An 11,240-nucleotide genomic window follows, 5' to 3' on the forward strand; every position below is an offset into this window, starting at 1 on the left:
CAAGTTTTGAATTTTCATGCTACTAGCTAGTTGCACTCCCCACACAAGTCCATGCACTTTTGCCTCATTACTCAAAAGTCTTCCACATTTTTTACAATATTTGTTGATACAAGCTCCTTGTGCACTCTATATTATTCCTCCCAACACAGTGTCCACCCAATGCTTAGACCCATCAAAATTGAATTTCATCTAGTTCAAGGGAGGTGGCTGCCACTTAGTTTGCTATCTTTTCTGGAAGTTAGTATTATCAATTCTCTTAATAACTTTATTGATGCCCCAAAACTGTGCCCAATCCACTCAATTTGTGTGGGGGAGTGAGTAGGCGGTTTAAATTTCCAACTAAGGGTACACTTACTCAAAATCCTCTAAAAGTTTTATGTGTGACCACTCCTAGAAGAGTAATTGTAGCTTTGAAGATATGATTATTTATTCTTTCCATATTTTTTAGTAGATATAGGGTGAATGACCTTCCATATCATTTTTATCAAGGTTTTTAGAACTTGGAATTATAAATTCTCACAATAACTTGATTGGTGCAAAAGAAATGTATTGAGTCCTACTCAATTTGTGTTTGTGTGTGTATGGGGGGCGAGGGGGTGGTGAGGAGGTGGTTTCCATTTTGAGCTAAGGGAACACTCGCTAAATCCTCACATAATTTTATGTGTGACCACTCCCAAAGGGGTACTTGTATATCTAAAGATATGGTTGTTCTCTTCCTTCCATACGTTCCAGTTATAAAGATGTTATTCAGAGAAAGAAAATAAAATAGTTAATTATATTAGAAAAGTTTGAAAAACATATTATGTACTAGAGGAGAAAGTTCTCTTCAAGAATGTATGTTTTAGTTTTTTATTTCGATATATATGTTATGAGAATTATGGTGGGAGATGAAAGATGACAATTGTAGATGATTTGGTATGGAGTTGTTATAAAAGAGAAAAGTCTAGGTCAAAAACCATAAAAAAATTCTTCATGAACTATCTATATATGTCATATATAACATGTTTTGAAATTAGAAATAAATCAGTTTATTTGTATATAAGTGTTTGGTAGGAACTAGACCCCTAATTTTTTGCAGTTTAAAAATTATCTTAATTTTTTTTTTTAATATAAATTCCAATTTAGAAAATATATCTAAAATAAAAATCATAAACTTCATCCAATTTTAAACATTTCATCAATTTAGAGTGTTCACAAATTCCAAAAAACAATGCAAGTTTATGTCATTCAAGTTGAATATTTCTAGTTTTGTTAGCCTTGTCCTTTTAATAAGTGTGGCAACTAATTGTACTTTTACGTAGTCTAGAAGAACTACCAAATCTGCCAACTCCTTCATAGAAAGACTCCAATTTGTGGTTTCAACATAAAACCAGATGATAGATCTTTGAAATTCTTGAAGAAGTTGCAATCAACAACATGTTCAACCTTCTCTTGTCTTCTTCCTATCTTATTTATGATAAGGTTTCTTCCAATCTATTATCTACTATAAATTTTCATACTCTATGTAATTTCCCCCTTGAAAAGGTAAAGAATATGTAGATCAATCATCATCAATCATAGAACTCTCTTCTTTTTATGAGTATATAAATTATTCCTAAATGAATACTAGATGAAGGAGTAAATAAGAAAGAAGCAATATTAATTTTACCTATCAATACTACGGATTAAATATTATATACACGAAGATATTATTAAGAAATATTAGAATTCTAGTTGGTGTCCCTCTTAAAATTTAAAGAGGAGTTAATTAATTCTTTCTCCAAATCTTAAGAAAATCCTACCAATCATTGTCTATATCTGGAACCCACCGATCAACCAATTTTTAAGACTTTGGATTTATTACAGAAAGTTTCCAATGTGATTTTCCATCATATATCAAAAAAAAAAAAATGGAAATAAGCTTAGTTAGAATGGGGAAAATGCATAAATATTCCTTGAACAAATTTTTTGAATACATTTCTTTCTCTTTATATAGTTGAATGATAAAATTTGGATATGTTTCAAAATTAATAGGAACCTCTTCATAAAAGAGGGTCACAATAAAAATAAGTTGAAAATGTAACGATACCATTAAGAAATGATAGAATAATTTGAAAGAATTGTTGACAAAATGAAACTAAAGTGATTGCTATACTATGCTAATAGCTCCAACTTGTCAAATAATTCAATAAACCACTTCAAAAAAAAAATCAAGGCCATTAAAATGAAGTTTGAGCTTTTCTAATCTATTTGTCTAAATAACCTTAAAATTTTCATATTTTTCTTCAATAAATAAAATGTCATTGGCATTTGTAGAAACATAAATAGTTAAAAATAGATCATGATGTTAAATTTGAGAAAAACAATTTAATTTTTTACTTTATTATTGATATAATATACCAAAAATATATCTTAGAATATACGGAACCTAATTTTTATTATCATGAAATGATTATTGAAGTGGAGGGGATGGGTGGAATGAAGCAAGGGTTTGTATAGGTTATAGTGAGAGATAGAAGTTTTTCCTATGCTTTTGATGATAGACCCTTGATAGTGGAACTCAATAGAAATAACCAGCTTTTAGGTTCTCTAAACAGTCATACATATGTAGTTATAGAGGATGGGTATGAAGATTTTTTTTACAAAATTATGGAGGAACTCATGGATCCTAGGATAGATCGACTTTTCCAACATCCTTGAGGGAGAATATTCAAAATTATATGCAAAGGACATTACAACCCTAAAAGAGAAGAGGCCTCAGATGAAAACAAGAAAAAAATCGTGTGGCCCTTTTTTGGGGTTAAACCTAGCAATAAATACTTATTTACCCCAGTGAATAATATTTTAAATAAAAAAATGGTACTTTTCTATTTTGATCTCAAGTTTTGTGATTGACCACAATATGTATTTAATTTCTTTATATCTTGTGAGAAAGTTGACGAGTCCTAGAACCAACTATAGAGAAGGAAATAGTAGACAGCTAGAGGAATATAAAAATCTCAAGGGATAGACCTTCCCTTGTGCTACATCATTTAAACTAGCATGGAAAGATAGAGAGATTAAATATTATACTTTTTCGTAAAGAATTATTTATAAACTAGGATGTTGTGTTGCAATAATACATTTTAAAGTGTGAAAGTGCATAATAGTTTGTTACCAAACTATCAGTTATATAGTTACTAAAGGTTATGTACAGGATCATGGTGGGCCAAAAAATGGTGATGAGAAAAAAAAACTAGTCTAACAACATCCAAAAAGTGTTTTGCAATTTGCGTTGACTTTTTGCTTCCAATCCTAATACTAATGCAAAGGAAAAAACATTACACAACCTTATCGCATATCCGATACATTGGTTACCCAAAACTTGCACATAGGCTTTTAAAAAAATTGAATGCAAATTTTTCTGAATTCTTACCATTTGAACAACTAAAGTGATCGAGTTCTAGTAGTGTAATCAAGTATATAAATCAATGCAATATATTTTCCACTAGATTCTGCATCCTAGCACAAGTAATTTGATTTTTTTTGTTTTGCACTTGATTTTTTACTAGCCATGTGTGCTTCTTTCTCTTGCATATGTGAAGTTACCTATGAATATTTTAGCTTTGTTAGTAAAATTAACTTATCTTTAACTTTATGAAGAAGAATATGGTATTAATGTATAGTACTATAGACAAATGATATCGAACTTATCAAGCATTGAACAATTATCCTAGGAAGGAAGTCAAGGAAATGATTGGTACAAAGGTTTCCAAGGATATTATTTGAGTAAAGATTTGAGAATGATTGAGAAAATTGAAAATTTTAATTTGCCACACAATTTTTAACTCTAAATAAAATCAAACTAGCATAGGAGAACCATAACTCCATGACAAGGATAATTGAATCCTAAAATTTATTAATTCTCAAGGATGATTTGGGATCCTAGTAATTGTGGGAAATGCTAGGCCTGGGATTTAACTTCTAGAAAATCGCTTGCAGTTTATAAAATGAATTGTGAAATAATTTCTTCCACATGAAGTGACAGATATATTGTAGGAATGAGATAGTTAATATGATCCAACCAATGAGAAGGATCACCATCATTGGATACATTTAATATCTAATTATGATGCATTGTGGAGGGTAGATTATTGTTGAATAACTTGGGGATTAAACTATTTGTAACTTTAAAGAGGCAAGTCATAAACCCTTTGATTTTCAAGACTAAGCTAGTGGACGAATATCATTGATTTAGGAAAATTTGAAGAGAAACAAAAGAAATCCAAGTAAGGATAGATTGCTATAGATTTCAAATGATCAATGATAAATTAAAAGATTATGTTTCTTACTGTCTGAAATATATTTTAAATTTTAGATTTAAATTAAAATAAAATATTAAAAATATTTTTTCTAATATAATATCATATGTAAATTAAAATTGACTACAGATTAAAATTGCACAAAGAACGTAAATTAAGTATAATAACAACTACTTATTTTATTTATTTAGTGAAAAGAAACTTCCAAACATTGTCAATGTCTTGGAATGACGTTTTAATAACAAGTCAAAGTCCCAAGTGTCCTCGTCAGGATCTATGGTTGAATTAAGAAGTGTTTGAGATACAAATAACCTGCAATTCTTTCACCGTACGCGGCAACTAGAACTCTGGATGTTGCGGCGAGAAGATCAGCTATATGTGTCATTTGGCTGTACAAACTAGTGATGTGGAGCTTGTGGCGAGTTGAGGTTGAAATTGTAATCCGTATTGCAGGTCAAATGGGTAAAAATGTTTCGTGTGATCGAGGCGATCGAGATAATTACGTGGACTGTATGTTCGATTGTCAAAGCATAGATATCTTATGCGGAAACTCTAATCTGTTGAATTCTATTCCTGAAGATAGATAGACATTGAGCCTCGTAGAACCGTGAGCAGGTTAAAAGATGCATCCGCGTTATATTCCAACAAATGAAACTGAATGTAGTCGTGTTATTGGGATAAGGGGGGTTGAAGAGTTTGCACTTTAAATGGTTTCCATAGCATCTGGTGGCAAAGTATATGTACAAATGGTTTGCCGCAATGACCGACTCGATTGCAAACTATAAATACCCAATCGGGCCTTGTGGTTTTCATTCACTAAGTATCACAAGTATTGCATCCTACAACCAAAATCGTAGCCATTAATATTTAGCTTTTTTCCAAAGATATCAGTTTGTCCGAATTAGTTGAGGAGTAACTATGGCCGCCAGAGGTATGTATACATTAGATAAGTTGCTGTTAGAATTGTAATTGGAAGATCGGTGGCGCAGTATGTTTTGATTGTGATTGTTATTAGAATATTTTCTAATGTTGAATGCCCCGTGCAGTGGGAGTGTGCTATGGAACATCGGGGAATGTACCCAGCCCGCGCGAGGTGGTGGAGCTGCTGAAGCGCCACAACATCGGGAAAGTGAGGATTTTGGAGGCACATGATCATGATCGCGTCGAAGCTCTGAGAGCCCTGGAGAAGACGGGCATAGAAGAAGTAATAGTTGGATTGAGGAACGAGGAGCTCGAGAAGGTTGCGAGCAACCAGGCGGCAGCCAATGGGTGGGTGAGGGACAACGTTGGCTCCTTCTACCCGGCCGCCAACATCAAATACATTTCGGTGGGAAACGAGGTGCTGCATTACGGAAACGAGAGATACGTCTCACATCTCCTCCCCGCAATACGAAACATTCAGACCGCACTGCGCAAGGCCAATCTGGACAAGGATATAAAGGTCTCCACCACCCAGGCGGCCTCATCTGTGCTGGCGGGAGCGGGAGATTCTTATTATGATCCGCGCCCCTCTCAGGGTGAGTTCCGCAACGATCTAAAGAGCACACTCCGCCCTCTGCTAAAGTTCTTGGCTGACAACGGCTCTCCATTCATGGTGAATGTGTACCCTTATTATACCTACGCGGGCAACAGGGACCAGATATCCTTGGACTATGCGCTCTTCAAACCCTCCGCCCCGGTGGTGCACGACGGAGGTCTTCAGTACAGGAATTTGTTCGACGCGACGGTGGACTCTGTCATTGCCGCGCTTGAAAGAGAGGGACATCCACGTCTACCCCTGCTCATTACGGAGAGCGGGTGGCCCTCTGCGGGAGATGATGGGGTGGCAACCGTGGACAACGCCAGGGCGTACAATAACAACCTCATCAGGCATGTCTCCTCCAACCAGGGAACGCCCAGGAGGCCTGGAAACCCCATCCACGCCTACATTTTCTCCCTCTTCAACCACAACATCGAGTCCGGCCCCGATGTCCAGCGCCATTTCGGCCTCTTCTATCCCAACAAAACTCCCGTCTACCCCGTCGACTTCACCCCCACCCCATACTAGGTAGTGGAATCTTTCCGGATTATTATCTATCTATCTATCACTCACCAATAATACAGAGGTCTCGGTCCGCTATGTCCTCCGGATAATTATCTATCTCTCGCCAATAATGCAGAACGCATGGCTTTCTATGCCTTCTTTACATTGTAAATAATTACCACTGCTAAATAAGTGAAGTGTATCACCTTTTCTTTAGTGTAATAATTGATCCTCAATATAATAAGACTTGCTTGATATCGTTTGGAATATAATTAGTCACTTTAAGGAATTACTTGCATTTCGTTGGAAAGGAAATAAAAACGACATTTCACTAATGAAAGAGAATCACTCTCCACATAAAATCGTTAATAAAATATACTAATTCAATGTCAAATCAAGGATACCTCCACTCTCAGTGATTAAAAAAATGGGCTAGATATTTTCACAATCTAAATGTTATAACTGTAAATAAAGTAGGAGAACAATAAAATTAAGAGTTCATATTAGTCCTTATGAAATAGTATAAATGTGAACAAACATTTATAAATACATGGATAACTCTATAGTAATTACCTTGGAATTAGCACTCCATTGTGTAAAATATATTTTTATTATGCTTCTATAAATGATGGTCAAATTTTATCTGCTAAAGAAAACAATTAAATTTTAAATGCAGTTTACAAAAGTATATTAGAATATCTCAACATTAACTTTGATGGTCTTGAATTAATTTTTGAAGTCGGGTGTTAAATTATTTTGCAAGTTGGAGCTTTCCGGATTATTATCTACCCATCTATCACTCACCAATAATACAGAGGTCTCGGTCTGCTATGTCCTCTAGATTATTATCTATCTCTCACCAATAATGTAGAAGGCATGGCTTTCTATGCCTTCCTCTACATTGTAAATAATTACCACTCCTAAATAAGTGAAGTGTATCACCTTTTTCTTTAGTGCAATTGATCCTCTATATAATAAAACTTGCTTGATATCATTTGGAATATAATGAGTAACTTTAAGGAATTATTTGTATTTCATTGAAAAGGAAATAAAAATGGCATTTCACTAATTAAAGAAAATTACTCTCCGCATAAAATCATTAATCAAATATAGTAATTCAATCTCAAATCAAGGATACCTTCACTCTCAATGATGAAAAAATGGGCTAGATATTTTCACAGTCTAAATGTTAAAATAAGTGCAAGTAAAGTAGGAGAGGAATAAAATTAAGAGTTATTAGTCCTTATGAAATGGTAGAAATTCGAACCAACATTTATAAATACATGTACAACTCTATAGTTATTTCCTTGGAATATAGAAAAAATTATATTTACTTTAATCATTTTATGGTTCATAAAATTGTGTTTTGTTTTAATAGTATACTAAGTATATATATTTTGCTAGTAATGTTAGAAACCTTATTAATATTTCAAAATTCTTCTTGAAATGTAATGGCTCTTATTTAATATATCAAGTCTGGGCTCGCCCTCTTCTTATTGAAAAAATGTAATATTTTAGTTGACAGTTTATAAAGAAATAAGGATAAAATAATAAATATGATTTATCAGGCATCTAGTTGTCAAATGGTGTCATGAGCTTTAAGGCTTGAAAGATTTATATTAAATTTTTTGAAACATCTAAAAAAAAAAAAAAACTTAGTAGTAATTTTAAATTCTAATAGTCTTGATCAAGAAACTTGGACTAACTATTAAATTGTAGCTAAGAATGAGCTATTGGTGGTTTTTAAGTAATATTTGGTTGTATTCTAATTCCTCAATTAAATAATTCCAAATTTCACATTCATGCCACATTTTCTAGAGAATTCTATTATTATATATTATCTTTGTATATGTGTAATTCTTCATCAGTTGTTATTTTTCTACTAGGGAAACTAGGGAACACACCTTTTAACTTTGTACACTATATAGGACCCCTAGTCCCAAGCAAGACTAGAGGCTTTCTTTCTATGTTCTTTTCTGCCAGTGCCTATTTGAACTGAGATTTTGTAAATTTTATGTTAATATAATCTATAAGGCTTCGACCTTTTATGGATTAAAAAGATATTTATTAATTAATTTTACAAAGAATTAAAAACTCTCGTTAAACACGCATTACACAACCTCCTCTATATCTAATTTTCCTCTAGGTGGTATTAATGGTCACTCTTTCAAAAAATAGAGTGTTGTATTAGTTCTTTCGATTTAATATCTCTAGGAATTCCAATTTAATAGAAAAAGTTATATTTTACTTTAATCATTTTAAGGTTCACCGAATTGTGTTTTGTTTTAATCAGTATACTAGGTATTTATATGTTTTTCTAGTAATGTTAGAAGCCTTAGTAATGTTTCAAATCTCATCTTAAAATTTAATGACTCTTATTTAATATATCAAGTTCAGGATCACCCTCTTCTTATTGAAAAAATGTAATAGTTTAGTTGATAATTTATAAAGAAATAAGTATAAAATAAGAAGTGTTTGAGATACAAATAACCTGCAATTCTTCTACCGTACGCGACAACTAGAACTCTGGATGTTGCGGCGAGAAGATCAGCTATATGTGTCATTTGGCTGTACAAACTAGTGATGTGGAGCTTGTGGCTAGTCGAGGTTGAAATTGTATTCCGTATTGCAGATCAAATGGGTAAAAAAATTTCGTGTGATCGAGGCAATCGAGATAATTACATGGACTGTATGTTCGATTGTCAAAGCATAGATATCTTATGCAGAAACTCTAATCTGTTGAATTCTATTCCTGAAGATAGATAGACATTGAGGCTCGTACAACCGTGAGCAGGTTAAAAAATGCATCCGCGTTATATTCCAACAAATGAAACTGAATGTAGTCGTGTTATTGGGATAAGGGGGTTTGAAGAGTTTGCACTTTAAATGGTTTCCATAGCATCTGGTGGCAAAGTATATGTAGAAATGGTTTGCCGAAATGACCGACTCGATTGCAAACTATAAATACCCAAGCGGGCCTCGTGGTTTTCATTCACTAAATATCACAAGTATTGCATCCTACAACCAAAATCGTAGCCATTAATATTTAGCTTTCCACCGTACGCGGCAACTAGAACTCTGGATGTTGCGGCGAGAAGATCAGCTATATGTGTCATTTGGCTGTACAAACTAGTGATGTGGAGCTTGTGGCTAGTTGAGGTTGAAATTGTAATCCGTATTGCAGGACAAATGGGTAAAAATGTTTTGTGTGATCAAGGCGATCGAGATAATTACGTGGACTGTATGTTCGATTGTCAAAGCATAGATATCTTATGCAGAAACTCTAATCTTTTGAATTCTATTCCTGAAGATACAAATAACCTGCAATTCTTCCACCGTACGTGGCAACTAGAACTCTGGATGTTGCGGCGAGAAGATCAGCTATATGTGTCATTTGGCTGTACAAACTAGTGATGTGGAGCTTGTGGCTAGTTGAGGTTGAAATTGTAATCCGTATTGCAGGTCAAATGGGTAAAAATGTTTCGTGTGATCGAGGCTATCGAGATAATTACGTGGACTGTATGTTCGATTGTCAAAGCATAGATATCTTATGCAGAAACTCTAATTTGTTGAATTCTATTCCTGAAGATAGATAGACATTGAGCCTCGTAGAACCGTGAGCAGGTTAAAAAATGCATCCGCGTTATATTCCAACAAATGAAACTGAATGTAGTCGTGTCCAAAGATATCAGTTTGTCCGAATTAGTTAAGGAGTAACTATGGCCGCCAGAGTTATGTATACATTAGATAAGTTGCTGTTAGAATTGTAATTGGAAGATCGGTGGCACAGTATGTTTTGATTGTGATTGTTATTAGAATATTTTCTAATTTTGAATGCCACGTGCAGTGGGAGTGTGCTATGGAACATCGGGGAATGTACCCAGCCCGCGCGAGGTGGTGGAGCTGCTGAAGCGCCACAACATCGAGGAATGTAATGACTCTTATTTAATATATCAAGTTCAAGATCACCCTCTTCTTATTGAAAAAAAGTAATAGATTAGTTGATAATTTATAAAGAAATAAGGATAAAATAATAAGTACAATTTATCGGGCTTCTAGTTATGAAATGGTGTCAGGAGGGCATTTCAAATTCTTTCTCTAAGGCTTGAAAGATTCATATTAAGTTTTTTGAAACATCTAAAGAAAAATAAAATATTTTTGTTTTATTCATTTCTTGACTTTCATTTGGAGCATAGGAGGGTCCTTCTAGGACCAAAGTGTGAAGGGTGGCACACAATCGACGTTAGAGCCCAAGGTGACTAGTTCTGGATAACCCATGATGTAGTTTTTAATTAAGTGGAAACTTCAAAAAATTAAATAGATTTCGTATTTCAAAATAATAAAGGATAATGGTGTCTCACCCATGCATAGAGTATGCAAAAGGTCTTTTGTAAGGATGGGTTGAGAAGGCTTGGTCATTGTTGGGGCATTAATCTGGAAGTACCATGTCAAACTATTGACCTAATGAAAATAAAAAATGATGTTCAAATTAGTCTCCTAGATGACTATTGACCCAATGCAATTCAAAACCATGTTGTTTTAGTCTCCTATATGACCATTGTTGATTGTGCTCTTCCATGAGCTCTAAGAGTTGGTAGTATTTTTTTGTATAACAAACAAGGAAATATATTAGAATGTGTAAACATTTAAATAGGCAAAGGGATGAATGTATTAAAAAGTATACAATAAATTTCTCTATAGAACAAGGAGAGATGCCTAGATTTTCTGGAAAATATGTCATTTTCTTAATATACTAATGCATTGAAATCCTTTTCTCAAAAGATTTTATGTGTCTGTCTAAGTTAAAGTAAACTATAAAAAAATATGGAATTCAACAAAGTTTGTGATAAGTTATGCAACTGTTAAAAAATTAATCATGTACTTTTACCTAAAGAAATATAAGAAATTTTTTAATTAAAATTTATATAATTAGATTT

At 33.5% G+C, this 11,240-nt stretch overlaps 1 protein-coding gene across 1 annotated transcript; it reads left to right on the forward strand.

The window, feature by feature from the left end:
- The first annotated feature begins 5,096 nt into the window (after positions 1-5,096).
- LOC149570217 (glucan endo-1,3-beta-glucosidase-like) lies at positions 5,097-6,575 on the forward strand. The gene is made up of 2 exons (XM_089822860.1): positions 5,097-5,211; positions 5,327-6,575. The coding sequence occupies exons 1-2, from the start codon at positions 5,199-5,201 to the stop codon at positions 6,325-6,327; spliced, it is 1,014 nt and encodes a 337-aa protein (XP_089678986.1). The 5' UTR covers positions 5,097-5,198; the 3' UTR covers positions 6,328-6,575.
- The last annotated feature ends 4,665 nt before the right edge of the window (positions 6,576-11,240 follow it).

The sequence above is a fragment of the Cupressus sempervirens genome, chromosome 3 (genome assembly GCF_028749045.1).
Source record: "Cupressus sempervirens isolate cs-2001-9-10 chromosome 3, ASM2874904v1, whole genome shotgun sequence".
Classification (NCBI taxonomy): Eukaryota; Viridiplantae; Streptophyta; class Pinopsida; order Cupressales; family Cupressaceae; genus Cupressus; species Cupressus sempervirens.